Raw genomic sequence first — 17,413 nt, forward strand, 5'->3', positions numbered from 1 at the left:
CGGGGCCTGCGGGGATGCTGCGGGGTCAGCACCCTGGAGAGCGCCTGTGCGCAGGCCCCCGGTTCTATTTCTGAGCATCTTCTGTTTTTTCCTGGCATCATTCTGGAACCTCCCTTGCGATGCTGCTCTGTCGTACTTATCCGGAGCAGCGCCTCATTATTTTGACTGTCTTTTTTGTCATTTGTTCTGATCTGCATCCCTCAGAACGGGCTTTACTTTCTTTCTGCTCAGCATTTTTCCAAATAGATCTTAGAATCATTGTATTGAGTTTTTTTTTTTAAAGTATTTCATTAGAAGTTTGTTAACCTTATTACATGTGGAGAATGTAGACATTTTACAGCCTTCATCTCCCAGCATCTCAGGCATCCCTTGGCCAGAGTCCAGTGTGGTCAGGCCTTTTATCCCAGGCTCCGGCCTGGGCTTCTCTGGAGAGCCAATACCCTATCTGATCCACCTAGGAGCTTCCCAGACACCTCTGCTGCTCTTCACCTGTCCCTGACAGTGGCCCCTGAGACCCCTCTGGCCTCTCCTACTCCTGCAGCAAGAAAGGGGGTTCACAAGAGAAGGGGCCCCTGCTCAGTTCTTTGCCAGACCTGCTGAGCTCTCCCCCTCCATATGCTCCTGGAACCACTGCCCCCGTCCTGGGCCCTGCCCAGAACTCATCTGCACTCTCCTCCAGCAACCCACCTCCCGTAAGGGCTGGAGGCCACAGCTCCCAGAGCACGTGCCACCCCTCCCTAGGCCCGGTTCCCAGTACCCAGTATCCCTGCACCATTGTCCCTGTGCCCACCTGAGGAACTGCGTAGGCTCCCTTCAGGGGCCCTGCTCCTGAGAGCAGAGGAAGCCACAGGTGTGGACAGCCCCAGGGGGGACCCAGGGAGGATTCAGGAGTCTGCTTTCAGAGGTGGGACATGCAGCTGTGAGGCCTCCCAGGGTGTAGAGTGGGGGAGAGGAGGGGTGGACTCTGAGGGACAGGAAGGCCCCCTCTTGCTATGCCTTCCTGGCAGGACAGCAAGAAATCCAAGGACCCAACTCACTAGGCCCTGTCAAGCTGTGGTGGTCAAGATGGGAGGACAGACAGACAGGTCTGATTGGCAACTGCCATTCAGATCACACCTTTAAAGCACAGGCCTCACAACCACTGCTATGGATGGTGATGTCACATCAATCACAACTCAGCCCCCCCCCCTTCAGATGCCAGACAGGAAGGAGGGAGCATCATGTGCTGTGGTGTGGGGCCTGCTCTCCACCAAAGAGCCCACCTGAGGCTCAGTAGGGCTCTACAGACTGCAAGCCCTGCCCCCCCCCCCCCCCCGTGTATGTCCTGGCTAACTTGGCCTCAGCCGAGAAGCAGGCCTGGCCTGCCAGGGGCAGAAGGCACGAGCCGTGGGCTGCTCTGTGCTCACCATCGTCTCTGTCCTTCCACACAGCCCGGCCACACCTGTGCAGCTCAGGGCCCTGTCGGAATGGGGGCACGTGCAAGGAGTCAGGGGGCGAATACCACTGCAGCTGCCCCTACCGCTTCACCGGGAGGCACTGTGAGATCGGTGCGGCCCCAGCATGGAGTGGGGTGGCTGGCAAGCCCTGAACTGGGCCCAACCAGTTGGAATCAGCAGGGGAAGAGTGGGAGGGAGCCAAACTTCCACCCGAGACCCCCAGCCCCCATCCCAGCCACCTGAGTGTGTCTCTCAGGAATACCCCATCACGAAGGCTCCCAGCCCTAGGATGTTAGGGAAGTGGGTGGGGGTGAAGGGAAGCGTCTAGCCGTGACACCTGACCCTGCTGGGTGCCTTCTGCTTTCAGGGAAACCAGACTCCTGCGCCTCCGGCCCCTGTCACAACGGTGGTACCTGCTTCCACTACATTGGCAAATACAAGTGTGACTGTCCCCCAGGCTTCTCCGGGCGGCACTGTGAGATAGGTAGGGTTGGGAACAGCAGGGGAACTCTCCTATGGATATAGGCCCAGTGGGCAGGGCTGGCCTGGGTCCTGCAGGAATAGGAGGTGGATCTGGGTTCAGGAGGTAGGACACCCCCATGCATCTGAGAGCCCTTCGGGAGACTTGGTGATGGGAACCCTCCTGCTCTCTTTCAGCCCCCTCCCCCTGCTTCCGGAGCCCGTGTGTAAATGGGGGCACCTGTGAGGATCTAGGCATGGATTTCTCCTGTCACTGCCAAGCAGGGTACACAGGACACCGGTGCCAGGCAGGTGAGCAATCCAGGGGACTGGGCTGGGGGGCCATGCCAAGGGTGGGACCGGGCAGAGACGGGAAGGAAAAAAGGAAGGAAACCTCAGAAACTGCCAGTGCCCAAAAGTCCAGCACCTTGCTCCAGCAGGGTGCGAGCTGGGCCTCCTCAGACCCTGGGCCCAGCAGAGGAATGGCGGCTCTGGACAGGCTGCTGTGCTCTTGTTCCTGCAGAGGTGGACTGTGGCCGCCCAGAAGAGGTGAAGCATGCCACCATGCGCTTCAATGGAACTCGCCTGGGCTCGGTGGCTTTGTACACATGTGACCATGGCTACAGCCTGAGTGCCCCCAGCCACACCAGCATCTGCTTGCCGCAAGGTGTCTGGAGTCAGCTTCCCCAGTGCTTAGGTGATTTCGTGGGCCCTCAGGGGAGGGTGGACGGGACACACACACCCCCCACACACACACCAGCCAGCTTCCTCCTGGCCCAGCCCCACCTTCCCTGTCTCCTCTCTGTGCATTGAGGATGTGGATCCTGTCAACTTTACTCGGGAACATCCTCACTAAGGGCTTCCCTATCCTCAGAGTAGCTCAGAACAGAGGGTCAACCTCCTACAGGCCCACTCTGCAGATGAAGCCGCCAAGGCCAAGACGTGGCCAAGTGCAGGGTCCTAAGGAGGCAGACCCAGGCTAGGACCTGCCTCGTACTCCCACCCACCCAGACCTGTGGTGTCAGATATGTGTTTGCACAACACCCCCCACCCCACCCCACCCCCCACCACACGCAGGGCACGGCAGAGGGCTGCCCCAGAGAGCACTGCCTCTGGGTCCTGCCTGTGTCTGCTCCGGAGCTTAGGGTGCATACCTGGAGGCAGGCGGCCTCAAGGCGCAGGGGCTCTGACACAGTGGCACGAGTGTTGCACCAAGCCAAGGCATCCAGGCTCTTCCTCCGAAAAGCTGTGTGATGTTTACATGGTTTTCATAAAACAAGGATTTCTAAGCAACAAGCTTAGGGCTGGTGGTGACATCATCCAGACAGGAATGGGGCACATAAGCCCATTAATATCTCCCAAATGTCCCCAAAGCCCAACCCACCCTGTGCAGCCCTACCCAGGTGAAGAGCTCTATGGGCTGCCCGGTTCACAACCATCTGTCCTCTACTCCCGACCTCCCAAGGCTCATGCCTGACTGTCAAGAGACCTTTCCAGGGCTGCTTCTCCCCAGCTTGTTGCCACATGAGAGGCCAGTGTCCTCAAGAGAACAGGAGCTCACCAGAAAGACCCTGAGGCCCCCGAGAAGCACAGCCACTCCAGAGTAGGAAAGGAGGTCCAGACAGCAAGCCCCGGGAGTGGAAAGCGCAGAAAGCAGACTAACAGCACAAAATAGCAGGTACACTCTCGATCATGCCTGCTTCATATTGTACAGTACAAATACAGGATCCAAGTCCCGCTGTAGAGGAAGAGGCCTGAGTGCTTACAGCCACTGCACTATAAATAGTACAAAGCGGCGCACAAGCCTCAGCTTGGCGTTGCCCATACAAAACAGGATCAATAGTTTTTAAGGAGAAAGTATAAATAAAAGGATTTAAGACTACAATAGTTGAAAGAAACATAATTTAGTAGTGGACATAGATGAAGAATAAGTTGAAGACAGTTGGAAGAAGAGGGAAAGACTGTGCATCAAAAGGAGGGTGAAGCGCAGTGCCCACCCTGGACAAAGGGACCCAAGAAGAAGAGAGCCGTAATGTGTAGAGAAATGTAGATATACAGAGAAGATAAATACAAGAGAGAAAACTCCTAGCAGCTGTGAGTTAAATTCCAGGATTACAGAAGAAGGATGGGTTGGAAGGACTCATGGCGCATCCCGCAGGAGGAAAGGGAGCCCAGCCACATCACAGGGAAATGCAAAGGTGCCATGGGATAATGAGAACATCTGCACATCTGGAGAGAAGAGCAGGTTACAGAGGAAAAAGAACCAACAGCACCCATCAGAAGTAAGGCCACAGGAGGTGGTTTAAACCCCCAAGGAGACACACTGATCATATGGACACTGGCATTCTGGTGTGACTTGGAAGAAACACCGCCAAGCCTAGGATCATGTCTGCTGACCTGTCCAAGATCTGGGGTGCAAGCAGTTTGGGCAAGCCCTTCGCAGGTGAGAAAGACTGCAGGTGCGTCTCTCCCCACCATGGGCAGGTGCCTTGGGGAGCAGAGCAGTCCAGCCAGCACTCGATACTGTGGGCAAGCACGGTGGAGCCGAGCACAGCCGCAGGGATTCAGGTCCCACTGGCTCTCCCCACATGACCTTCTCGGGTGCAAAGCCAGGATCCAAGGCCAGCTCTAGAGAGAGAGGCCTGAGTGTTTACAGCCACTGCAAACTGAAGCCACTTGAAGTGGTGCTGCAGGCCAAGCCAGCTCTGCTCCTGGGAGCATCAAGGAGAGTGAGAAGCTGCTCGGCCCACCTGCCTCACCCAGGGTAGGGCTCGTTCCAGGGAGGAGCGGTCACCCAAGTCTCCACTGGCTTTGTGTGCTGCAGGGCTGAGAAGCAACTCAGGCCCTCACTGTGCTGTGAGCCCCACTCCCAGGCCCTGCTGTTTCTGTCCAAACTGTGTCTGAGAAGCAAGGAATCACGATGGTAATCTAGAAGGAAATCGTCAATCCAGATAGGCCTACATGCGCCCCAGATGTTGGAATTCACAGACAAGGAATTTAAAACGCCACTGTAGCTCAGAAGACAGAGGGGAAAAGAGGTGAAATGAATGAAATGATAGAGAACCCAACCAGGAAAAAGAAAGATTTAAATGTAACAATACAGAAATTCTAGGACTGAAAGTGCAATCTGAAATGAAGACTGAGCTGGACTCAAAGCCAGGACCACAGAGCTTCTTCATCTGTGGATCAGAGGGGAGATGAGCGGAAACAAATAATGAAAAGATGAATGCTGAAGATCAGGCAGAGATCACATGTCTGTGGGCGATCGCAAACAAGTCCGTAACTGGGCCCCGGTGATAGATGACACAGTAGATAAGAGAGATATTCAGAGAGAGAATGATTTTTTTTTTCTAAAAACTGAAGAAATATGTCAACACAGAGATCCAAGCAGCTCAGCAAATCCCCAAAAGGATAAATATTAAAATAAACTTAAAATCTAAAAATGTGTACCCAGTTGGTTGGTTGCAGGCTAAGGAGACAAACAGCAGAGAGGTAGAAGATTTGAACTGTTATGCAGGTGGACACCCAAGATAATGCATTCTCTGAACAAGCAAAAAAAAAAGTTAGTAGTAGCAAGGTACATGTTAAAATCTCCATGCAGATTTGAGCTATTGTATTCTATTCTTTGGTACCAGGGATTAAAGCCAGGGGTGTTTTACCACTGAGCTACATCCCCAGCTCCCCGCTTTTATCACTGTTAAGTAATTTATTTTTTAATTTGTTCTTTTCTGTATACACGACAGTAGAGTACATCTTAACATACACATACGTGGAGTACAACTTCCCATTCTTCTGGTTATAAATGATGTGGAGTTGCACTGGTCTTGTATTCATACATGGACATTGAAAAGTTACGTCCGATTCATTCTACTATCTTTCTTATTCTCATTTCCCCTCCCTTTCCTTCATTCCTCTTTGTCTAAACCAAAGTACTCTAGTCTTCCCTACCCACCCCCTATTGTGTGTTATCATCCACATATCGGAGAGAACATTTGGACTTTGGTACCTTGTTTGGGGTTGGCTTATTTCACTTAGCATGGTAGTCTTCAATTCCATCCATTTACTACTGGCAAATGCCATAATTTCATTTCTCTTTATGGCTGAGTAATATTCCATTGTGTATACATCCACATTTTCTTTATCCATTCATCTGTTGAAGGGTACCTAGGTTGGTTCCGTAAGTTAGCTATTATGAATTGAACTGCTATAAACATTGATGTGGCTGTGTGACTGTAATATGCTAATTTTAAGTCCTTTGGGTATAAACTCAGGAGTGGGATAGCTGGGTCAAATGGTGGTTCCATTCCAAATTTTCTGAGGAATCTCCATACTGCTCTCCAGAGTTGTTGCACCAATCTGCAGTCCCAATGTGTAAGTGAACAATGTATAAGTGAACCTCTTTCCCCACATCCTTACTAACATTTATAGTTATTCTTGATAATTGCTACTCTGACTGGAGTGAGATGGAATCTCAGTGATAGTTTTAACCTGCATTTCTCCAATTGCTAGAGATGTTGAACATTTTTTCATGTATTTGTTGACAATCATATTTCTTCTTCTGTGTAGTGCCTGTTCAGTTCCTTTGTGCATTTACTGATTGGGTTATTTGGGGGTTGGGGGGTGTGTTTTGAGTTCTTTATATACCCTGGAGATTAGTGCTCTATCTCCCTAGCCCTTTTGTAAAGTTTATTTTGAGACAGGGTCTCACTGATTTGCTTAGGGCCTCCCTAAATTGCTGAGGCTGGCTTTGAACTCGTGATCCTCCTGCCCCGGCCTCCCAAGTTGCTGAGATTACAGGTGTGAGCCACCATCCCCATATTTTAAATGATGTTTTGAAATAGCTCATGAGCTGGTACCAAAACGAAAACAAAATCTATATAATTATGTGGGTAGAATATAGGTAAATATCTTTTTTGCTTTTGGTTAAGGAAAGCCACAAAATGCACTTGTAAAAGAAATGAATGGACTAACTTGTTCCTGCAAGAACTAGGAACTTAAGTGAGAAGTGAAACGTCAGCTGGAACCTCAAGAGGGTACAGAGGCACATGCCAGTACACATGTGCACTGATGAGGAGCTGTTTCAAGATGGTGTGAAAAATGCCAATGTGTCCATAGGAGAGAACAATCAACCAGTATGGAAACAGGCAGGACACACAAACAGGCCTGTGGTGGAAGAAGAGACACGTGGACAACGAACATGAAAAGTCGACTTCATTAGTAATTAGGAAAATGCAGATCAGAAGTACAACGAGACATTCTGTTGGCAAAATTCCGAAGTCTAAGAAGCCTGTCTTGGTGAGAATGTGGGCCAGCAGTGTTTTGCAGATGGCTGGCGGGATGAGAGGAAGTCAGTATGAGCACTTGGATGTGGTGACTGGCCTGTTGAGCTGACCTCAGCGACCCCGTTTTGGGGGAAATCTGGAGACACTTGCACATCTGTACTGGGGGCAGGTGGGGTACTTGCTGCAGCATGTGCTGTCATTGCCATAGTCTGGAACCAACACGAGTGTCCACCAGACAAGGAAGGATGAGTCTGAGGTGGTCACACACCGCAGAGACCACTGTCAAAATGCTGGGTGGGAAAGAACACACACTGTGATGTTCTACTAGTACAGGTCACAGGCAAAAGCAGAACCGCCCGTTGTCTAGCCATTCACAGGGTTTTTAAAAGGCAAAGAAATCATACTTGCAAGCCAGTTCCATGAGGAGGGAGGAAGCCCAAGTGCGAGGGCACAGAGCGCCCAGCTCCCAGGCGGGTGCTGGCTCCGGCCCCCCAGGCCGTTCCTGCTCACTTGCTTTGTAGGTGTTGACATTAGACTTTCCTCAGATTGAACATCTGAACTCAGGAGCACAACTCCCAGTTTAAAAGATTCACCATACAGATTCACCACACAGAACCAGATTGGCCTCCAAATACACTGGTTTCACACAGGACTGTTGTATCCTGAAATGGCAAAATTTGACACGGAACATTTTCTGCCAAACCTCGTGTGTTTTGGACCTATCCAAAATTGGAATTAAATCCGCAGTGTCTTCCGTGAGCCCTTAAGATGACCATGATCATCCCCATAATTTCATAGCCATGGCCAGGCTCTGAGTCCTGGGGCTACAACCTGCCCCTCCCTCCGAGGGGCTTGGCCCCTGGTGTTGGCCTTTGCAAGAACTACAGGGTGTCATGGACTCTGAACCCTCAGCACTAGTTTGTGTTCATCTGAACTTGGCTTAACTAAGGGCACATGGCTTTATTCTTGGGGTCTTCCTCCCTCAGAAGTGGACGAGTGTCGGTCTCAGCCATGCCTGCATGGGGGCTCCTGCCAGGACCACGTTGCCGGGTACCTGTGCCTCTGCAGCAGAGGCTATGAGGGAGCCCACTGTGAACTGGGTAAGAGACTCCTGGGTGTGACAGTTGGAGGCACTGGGGCCCTGGCACAGCCTCCTTGCCCTAGTCATTCCTCCCCTGGATGGGTCTCTGTCCAGATGGCCAGCTGGGCCACCTCTTGCTCCCCAAGTTCCTGCCAGCTCTAGTGTCCAGGACAGAGATTTGCAGACATCTCTGCCTCCTCCTATCCTGGGGACTAAGAGCTCAACTGAGAGACACTTGCCTGAGGGCAGGTGGGGATGGCCTCCCCCCTGTCCGCTGCTGCCAGCTGGCAGAGGTGGGAGGCCTGCCAGAGCGTGGCTGGATGAGCACTATGCCCCTTATGATTCTGACTCTAAGCCCAAACAGAAACACTGGTCCCTAGGAGGAGGGGCAGGCAGTGGAGGTGGCGCACCTAGGAAGGGGAGCGAGGGCTCGTGGAGGAAAGGCCCAGATGCAGAGTGGTGACCCTGGGGCTGAAGGCTCCTCCAGGAGCAGCCAGAGTCCTGAGGGACAGGCTGGTGCCTGGACTTTGTCTTCAGAGACAGATGAGTGCAGAGCGTAGCCCTGCAGGGACGGGGGCTCCTGCAGGGACCTCCCTGCCACTTGCGAGCCAGGGCTCTGCAGCCTGACTGGAGTGTACTGAGGGACAGGTGGGGGCTCCTGGGAGGGTCCCCAAACAGAGCCTGGCCTCTGGAAGATCAGGGGTGGTGGGGTCCCGTTCCCTGCTGGACACCCAGGGCGAGTGACGGCCAGGGCTCTGGCCACCTTGGGAGGGAAGTTGTGGGGAGGGCTGAGGGGGATTCCCCAGGAGCCCCTTCCACCCCGTGGGCTCCCCACACCCCTCTCTCGGCCAATGCTCCTTTCCCCCTACCCCTTCTTCCTGCTGTCCTCTCCTCCCTCCCCCAGAGGCCCCCCTGCTGCGCGGGCCAACCCTCTGGGTGTTCTCCAGAGGTGGATGCCTGTGACCCCAGCCCCTGCCAGCACGGAGGGAGGTGTGAGAACGGCGGTGGGGCCTACCTGTGCGTCTGCCCCGAGGGCTTCTTCGGTTACCACTGTGAGACAGGTAGGGTGGCAGGCCTGCCTGAGGCCCACTCCCTGGGAGGTCCTCCTCAGTCCTTGGGCAGGTGGCCCTTCCTCTGACCTCCTTGGCCCCCAGACGGTGCTTTCCAAGAGCCCCCCCCCACACACACACACACACCGTGTGTGGCCCTCACCTTCACCATAGTCCTGGACATCCTGAGCACACACCCACTCTGTGGCCTCATGTCCAGCCCTGGCCCTGCTGTCCCTGGACAGGCCAAGCTCCTTGTAGCCCAGACCAGACACTCTCTGTCCCTCCCATCGGGAACGGTCCCCCAATTAGCCCACAGCAGGGGCCCTCCAGGTGATGCCCTCCCTGGCCCCTGTCCGCAGTAGCCGCACTGTCCACTCCCTCCCCAGCGTTATCTGGAATGCCTCTCCCTACCTGTGTTGAGTCTCCCCTCCTACAGGAGCTACAGTGTGGTGGCCCAACTCATGGCCAGGAGGGGCCTGACCACCACCATCAGCTATGGGGAGGCAGGTGCTGTCACTGGGCCAACCCTGCCACACCCATTCACCTGGGAGCAGCCCAGTTCCCAGGAGCAAGGGGACCCAAGGACACTGGGCCTCATTGCTGTTTCCCACCTCAGTGAGTGACCCCTGCTTCTCTAGCCCCTGTGGGGGCCGCGGCTACTGCTTGGCCATCAATGGGTCCCACAGCTGCACCTGCAAAGTGGGTTTCACAGGCAAGGACTGTGCCAAAGGTGAGCAGTTAGGGGTTCAGAGGGAGAGACAGGGAGCTGGGGTTGGGGCGGCCATCCCCTTCACCAGGGGGCAGGCAGGGGACCTAGAGGTCCCCAGGACAGAACGGGCCACTGCTTACCCAGGCTCCTCTCCTGAGAAGCAGGGAGAGGGGTGTGACCCTCTGGGAGGCCAGTACGGGCAGGAGCCAAGGACTGCAGGGGGAGGGCCGAGGGTGAGGCTCCCTGCCACAACACCTTGCTGTCCCGGCCCAGGGTCCGAAAAGGGGTGCCTGACAGGGACAAGGGTTCCTGCAGCAGCTGACCACTCCCTTCTTTTGTGTTTTGGCCCAAACCCTGAAGAGCTCCTTCCACCGACGGCCCTCAGGGTGGAGAGAGTGGAGGAGAGTGGGGTCTCCATCTCCTGGAGCCCACCCGAGGGCCCTGCCACCAGGCAGGTGCTCGATGGCTATGCGGTCACTTACGTGTCCTCCGACGGCTCCTACCGCCGCACGGACTTTGTGGACAGGAGCCGCTCCTCACACCAGCTGAGGGCTCTGGCGGCAGGCCGGGCCTACAACATCTCCGTCTTCTCCGTCAAGCGCAACACCAACAACAAGAACGACATCAGCAGGCCTGCAGCCCTGCTCACCCGCACACGTGAGTGCCCGTCAGGCACGGCCTCCGCCCTACACAGGGAGTCAGCAGGCAGGGGCCGAGCTTCTCACAGGAGCAGGCGTCAAAGGCAGAGGCCAAGGCAAATGCAGGAAAGAACAGGCCCCCCAGACGGAGGGCAGGGGGCAGACGGGTACTGAGGGCAGTAGCCCTGCGCGGGTTTCCAAAGTGAAAGCTGAAGGCTTGGGAGGGTCTGGGTAGGGGACATGGCCAAGGGGAGGGGTTCTGTCCTGTGGGAATGAGGAGTATCTCTGCTAGGACACGCCTGGGAGCCATTGTGGCTCCTTCTTCTGGAGGTGTCAGCTCAGGGCACTGATGGCTGTGACCAGTGGACGAAGCTGTAGAAATGGGCTCTCCACCTGTGGGTGGGTGGAGGGGGACACGAGAGTCTGGGGAGGCAGACAAGGGAAGTTCCAGAGCCCGGGAGGCAGGAGCTTGAGTGGTGGCAGGCCACTGAGGGTGGAGAGAGGGAGCCTGGCGAAGCTGTCAAGAAAGGGTGTCAGACGGTGTCCACAAGGAGGGTGTGGCTATCAGGGGAGTGTGACAGTGGGTGTCGAGGTTCAGCTCCTTTGTCTGCTGCTGGAGACCATTCAGGGAGGAAGACGAGTCCCTGGAACAAGCCCATGGGTGGCTGAGGAGTGGGATCTGCTACAAGTCTGAGGGCTGGCCCTCTACCAGGTGACCAGCATCAGCTTCAACAGGAGGTCTGTGTCCAGATGGGGCCGTGGAGGCCACACCTGTGTACTTGAGAGGCAGGAGCAGTGAATGGGGCAGGGGTGCTGGAGTCTTTAGGAAGGAGGGAAGGGCCGAGGAGCTTGGACCAGGAGGGGTGAGGGTGGCTGTGGTCCAGCATGCAACCGAGCACCTGCTGGAGTCCCTGCCGCTGGCCCAGCAGGCAGTGAGAGCCAGGGACCTGTCTCGTGGACTGTGATGGGCGAGGTGGGGGGCAAAGTGGCAGGAGCTCAGAGGCTCACACCAGGAGGCACAGCTCAGCCCGGCTGGACTCTGGCAAGCAAGGGACAGGCCAAGGTCCTCAGGACACTGTGCCCACTGCAGGGGGCCCAGAGGACCTATTGTGCAGAAGGCGGCAAAGGCCAGAGGTCCCCACACACTGAGGACACAGTACACTCTATTCAGAGGAGGAGCCCTGCAGTGCACACTTGTGTGGTCCTGAGCAGGAGGCCAGCAGGGCCATCAGAGGGCTGGTGGTGGGTGAGCTCATCTTGAACACAGTTTCAGAAAGATGCACGTGGGCGGCTTCCCAAGATGGAGTCTGCCCTCCAAAGGCATCTGGAAGAGACTGCGTCTCTCCCCTGCCCCCACTGGAGACCAGGGTCCTGTGGGAAGGGCCACTGTCCGCGCCACATCCACCAGGCTGGGCACTGTGCCATGAGCCCTCTAGTCTCTCCTGGCCTCTCAGCAGCAGCTCTCAAGCTTCTGAGGACACAGAAGGTGAGGAGCTGAGCTCCCGAGCTTCCCCTCCCTGTGGTCACTGCAGACTCTGCAGCCTACATCCCCTGGGCCCAGCACTGCCCAGATGTTAACTGCTGGACCAAAACAGCACAAAGGAAAGAGAGGGTGCCCTGGTTCACTGGGGTCAGGAAGGACTCCCACCCTCACCCCACCCTCTGCACGTCACTGTCACATCTAAAGAGGGAGGCGACTCCGCCTGCCTCTAAGGGCCTGGCTGGCTCAGGGTGCCCACAGTGGGCCCTCCGCAGCTGCCATCCTGGAGGTGAGGAACCTGGGCACCTCCCCTACCCCAAATCCCTGCTGGGCTGCTGAGGGGACAATTCTCACCAGTGGCCTCTCGGTGACCCCAGCAGCCTCTCAAGCCTTGTCTCAAGCCCTGCTTCCCCAGAAGCATGAATGTGCTGGTGTCTGCTGAACCATCTGTTGCCCCCCAGGCCCCCGCCCCATTGAGGACATAGAGGTCACCAACGTGTCAGCTGATGCCATCTCAGTGCGGTGGGCTCTGCACAGGATCCATCATGCCACCATCAGTGGAATTCGAGTGTCCATTCTCCACCCTGAGGCCACCGAGGCCCAATCCACCGAGGTGGACAAGAGCGTGGACCGACTCACGTTTGGGTAAGAGGTGGCTCCTGGGGGACACAAGGTCTCAGCTGTTCTGTGTCTGTGCACCTGCTTGTCCCTTGCCTGGGAGGGTCTGGGGCCCGGGAAAGCCCAGCTTGGTTCTGGGACGGCCCCTGCCTTGCCTCCTCACAAGGACATCTAAGGAGCGCCTCACGGCAAAGTGCCCAGAGAGCTTCAGGGTCCTGGGGCAGCACCTTGGCTGCTGGAAACCAGTCATGGGGGGTGGACGGCCAGGTTTCTTCCAGTCCCAGGGTCCACCTGCCAGAGGCCAAGTTCTGGACCCCTGCTCCAGCAGTGCTTGGGGAGGCAGAGAAACTGGAGGGGCATCTGGCTGGCAGCTTCCTGTGGCTCCTGTGTCCACAGGGTGAAGGGCATTCCCAGGGAGCAGGTGGAGGCATCTCAGCAGTGCCCAGCTCAGGGGGCTCAGAGGGGCCATGCAGAAGGTGAGCGCTGCAGGGCGAGCTTGGGGACCATGGCAAGGCCAGGTGGCCTCCAGCAGCCCCACTCCTGGGTGCCCTACCCGGGTACCTTGGAATCACCTGCACTTATGTGCCAAGACCCTTCCCCAGTGTGTGCTCTTTCCCAAGCCAGCAGACAGTCCCCGGTGCTCAGAGCAGCCTGCCTGCTCTCCCCGGGCCCACTGGTTTCCGCGGAGCCCCTTCTCTGCCCTCCTGGTCCCAGGGCTCCCTTCCTCGCTCCACACCCGCTTACTTCTCTCAGCTGCTCCAGGGCTGTCACTTCAGAGCCTTTCTCTAGCAGAGGTAGCCATCTTTCTCAGGGAGTTTCTGTTTTCCTTTGAATGCGCCGTGTTTCTTGATATACTCTGATTTTGTTGTTATTGTTGTTGAAACTGAATTTGAATCAAATGACATGGCACCCTTGGAACTGATGTCCCCTCTGTTTTTCCCCAGTGCTGGGATTGAACCCAGGGGCACTCCACACTGAGTTACATCCCCTTTTTGTTTTTTTATTTTGAGACAGGGTCTGCTAAGCTGTAGGTCTGGCCTGGACTTGCAGTCTTCCTGCCTCAGCCTCCAGAGTGGCTTGGGTGGCAGGTGGCAGGCCTGCGCCACTAGACAGGGCCCCTGCTCTTTTCGTCTGGTTTAGACTCAGGTCTCTGTTGTTTTGTTTGGCTTTGCTGTAAGCCATCCCTGCCAGGACAGTCTCTGAGGAGTTACCTTCCCATTTCCCGCCACCAGCAGTTGCTTTCGAATATCCTTGTCCTTGATGTCTGGCTGCCGAGAGGGGAAGAAAAGAACAAGGAAGCAGGAGGGCACTGGCCTTCAAATCACCAAGTCACTTTGGCTGGAGGGAGGGGCTGCCAACACAGCGCTGTCTCTGTGTCCCACCTCTGAGCAGAAGCAACATCGTGGTCCCTACTATTGGGGAAAGGATCTTCTGCCTCCTGGCTCCTGTGGGCTGTGTGCGGGCTGACCCAGGAGCACCAGGCGAGGCGGGAGGGCAAGGCTGCTCTGCTGAGCGCTGAGACTGATGGAGAGCCACCACAGGCTCTCACCCCACCTCCTCAGGAGCGGCAGGCCCTCATCAAAGTCCAGAGTGACAGGAAAGCGAGGCAGCCTCCCAGGGCGTCCTGCCCCACATCTGCCCAGATCCCTCTCCTGTTCGCTGTTCAGACTCGGCTGTGATTTCCCTTGATTCACATCCCAGCTTCTTCCAAAGAAGAACCCCATGTGCCTTATGGAAGACACACCAGCAGGGCCCCGGAGGGCACTTGCTGACTCTGGCCCAGGACTGCCCCCAGCCAGGTTCACCAGGGGGACTGAGCACAGAGTGGCACTGGGAGCTGGGACCCACTCAGAGAAGGGACACAGGGAACATCAGCTCTCTGACCACAGTGTGGCTGCTCTCAGCACAGGACCCTGCTCAGTCCCTCGCTAGACCACACAGTGGAGGGGCTTCCCACCAGAGGAGCACCTAGGACTGCCAGCCACAGTAGGCCCCACCCCTGGTTATCAGAGCTGGCCACGGGCCCTCACATGTCCCTGTCCTCCTCCCCACGGCAGGGCCCTGCTGCCAGGAAGGAGATACACCGTGTGGGTGGCCACCCTCAGTGGGCCTGGGGGAGCAGAGCATCCTACAGAGAGCCTGGCCTCCGTGCCACTGCACGTGTGGACACGTAAGTAGGCCAGTGTGGCCTCTGCCCCACAGGCACCCTTGGAGAGGACTGCTTCCGGCCAGCCTCCTCAGCCCTCTCCAGAGTGTGCACAGCACCGTGAGCTCAGACCTAGACTCCCTGAGGCCTCTCCACTTAGACCATCAGGAGGGTCCCTGCACCAGGCTGGTCTGGGTCCTCTACTGGGGACATGTCCAATGTTGCCCTCAGCACCTGGCAGCTCCTCAGGTCAGTTTCCCACTCAACACTGACCAGAGAGTACAAGGATGCACACACAGTCCCGGGCTCTTGGACCATGTGACAGCCCACTCTAAGCTCCCTGGTGTCACTGGCCCCAAGTCCACCCCCAAGTGTGGAGAGCACAACAGCCACTACATGGGGAGGGCAGGTGGGCAGGGTGGTGAGTCTGTGAAGAGCTGGCCCAGCAGGGACGACTCTGCCTCCCCGGGCCCTGAGCTGCTGGTCCACTGTCCATGGCCCACCTCGTGGTGGCACTGGCACTGGGACCCCAGAGGATGGCGGGTTCGCTGCCTGTGCCTGGTTGCAGCAGTGGGCTCTGACGCCATTCTCAGAACTGCACCTTTGTCCCTAGTCACAGGCCTGGCTTCAGGTGAGGCTTCAGTGACCCTCTCAGATCCCACATGGCGTTCTTGTCAGAGCCCCACCACCACCCTGCCCATCACCTCCTCTGCTGTCCCTGCCTTGTCCAGGTCCCCTGCCTCCAGCAAACCTCACGGCTTCCCGAGTCACAGCCACCTCTGCCCATGTACTCTGGGACACCCCCACTCCAGGCACATCACTGGAGGCATATGTCATCAACGTGACCACAGGCCAGAGCACCAAGAGCCGCTACGTCCCCAACGGGAAGCTGGTGTCCTACACCGTTCGGGATCTGCTGCCAGGGCGGCGGTACCAGCTCTCGGTGATGGCCGTGCAGAGCAGCGGGCAGGGCCAGCTGCACAGCGAGCCCGCACACCTCTACATCATCACGTGTGAGTGTGCGGCCAGGGCCAGAGGGTGTGTGCTCAGCCCTGTGGACACAGTCCTTGTCCAGGAAATGTGGGTGGTCATCAGTCCCCAGGCCCCTCACTGGTCTGGACCACCTAGAAACAGGTCCAGTCTGACACAGAGGAGCCTGCGTGATCGGAGGCTGGTCCTACCTCAGGACTTAAAGGACAGTGACAACAAGCGTATGAACCCCATCTCGCACAGCTCCTGGGGCAGGTCCCAGGCGGGCTGAGCAGGAAGGAGAGGGAATCAGCTGCACCTCAGGGGCCACCCAGGCCTAGCCCACAGTCATTTCTGGACACAGCGTGGGAGAGAGCAGCAGGAAGCGCCATGAGGAGGCGGCATAGCTGTGGGGGTGTGGAGGCTCAGGCACCAGGCCAAGGACCGGGTTTGTTCCCGGTGCGGAGGGTCCTGCCAGGGGCCACTGGGCCCCACTTGTCTTGTGCTGTTGTGGGAAGATGGGTTTCTGGGGAGTGCAGGTGCAAGGTGAGACGTCAGTGGAACAGGGAGAGAGAACTGCAGACCCAGCTTTTCTTAGATCCTGCCTCCGCCTCCCGGGCCCAGGAGATGCTTTGCCAGCCAGCACAGGCTGTGAGGTTTCACACCCAGCCCTGCCACCCTATCCGGCTCTGGGCACAGCTGCCAGGTAGAAAGGGCAGGCCAGCTGTGCACTCGGACCGCGTCACAGCCCTGTGGAGGACAGAGGCCCTGGCGGCCTGGAGGTACCCGGGCCTGGACCTGAGGTGGGAACCTGGCCTGAGGAGGTGGGTCAGGAGCAGCCGGGGTCCAGGTCCGGAGCCCAGCATGTCACAGTGTCAACGTGCGGTCCTCCTCAAGAGGCTGTGGGGCAACGGGCTTCTCAGGCCCACACATACCTCTTGCCCCTTCCCCAAGCCTGGCAGTGTGAGCTGCCCCTTCTGCAGCAGGGTCAGATGCCGGGGGCAGCGTGGCCACTCCCCTTCCTCCCACCTGCTCTGCAGCCCCCAGAGATGGCACTGACAGACGCTGGCACCAGGGAGGACATCACCCACGGGTGCTCAGAAACAGACCGCCCCCAGTGCACCTGCCAGAGCTGCGTCTGCTCAACACCCACGGCGCCCCCGGAACACCAACCCCGCCCCCGAGGTACCTGTCCCAGTCACCACCCCAGGGTGCCCCAGGGACACTGCAACCCTCGTGACCCTCCCACCCTCTGCAGCTTCTCGGAGCTTGTGGATGGAAGAAGAAGAATAAGTGCCAGGTTCAGGGTCCTGCCCAGCACCTCAGCCACAGAGAGACCACGTGAGTGCGACGCTTCCCGGCACCAGCTCAGGGGCAGCTCAAGTGGCCACCCGGCCCCTCTCACCCACTTCTTGTCCCACCGTGACAGTGGCCCGGCCTGGTCCTAAAGAAAGACCCCCAGTACCCCACCCTGTCTCCAGCCAGGGCCTCAGCCCCAGCCATGAGCAAGGCTCCGGGTCCTGGGGTCAGCACACACTGAACA

At 57.2% G+C, this 17,413-nt stretch overlaps 1 protein-coding gene across 1 annotated transcript in view; it reads left to right on the plus strand.

Annotated features, from left to right (window-relative positions):
• Nucleotides 1–17,413, plus strand: part of Sned1 (sushi, nidogen and EGF like domains 1) — an 81,959-nt gene that overhangs the window by 45,993 nt on the left and 18,553 nt on the right. Inside the window, exons 14-26 of the mRNA XM_048808000.1 lie at nucleotides 1,431–1,547; nucleotides 1,804–1,920; nucleotides 2,094–2,207; nucleotides 2,419–2,592; nucleotides 8,164–8,277; nucleotides 9,206–9,319; nucleotides 9,927–10,040; nucleotides 10,380–10,676; nucleotides 12,599–12,782; nucleotides 14,813–14,925; nucleotides 15,633–15,914; nucleotides 16,911–17,055; nucleotides 17,129–17,211. Coding sequence (XP_048663957.1) covers nucleotides 1,431–1,547; nucleotides 1,804–1,920; nucleotides 2,094–2,207; nucleotides 2,419–2,592; nucleotides 8,164–8,277; nucleotides 9,206–9,319; nucleotides 9,927–10,040; nucleotides 10,380–10,676; nucleotides 12,599–12,782; nucleotides 14,813–14,925; nucleotides 15,633–15,914; nucleotides 16,911–17,055; nucleotides 17,129–17,211 — 1,968 coding nt within the window. The remainder of the gene's footprint in view (nucleotides 1–1,430; nucleotides 1,548–1,803; nucleotides 1,921–2,093; nucleotides 2,208–2,418; nucleotides 2,593–8,163; nucleotides 8,278–9,205; nucleotides 9,320–9,926; nucleotides 10,041–10,379; nucleotides 10,677–12,598; nucleotides 12,783–14,812; nucleotides 14,926–15,632; nucleotides 15,915–16,910; nucleotides 17,056–17,128; nucleotides 17,212–17,413) is intronic.

The sequence above is a fragment of the Marmota marmota genome, unplaced genomic scaffold (genome assembly GCF_001458135.2).
Source record: "Marmota marmota marmota unplaced genomic scaffold, marMar, whole genome shotgun sequence".
Classification (NCBI taxonomy): Eukaryota; Metazoa; Chordata; class Mammalia; order Rodentia; family Sciuridae; genus Marmota; species Marmota marmota.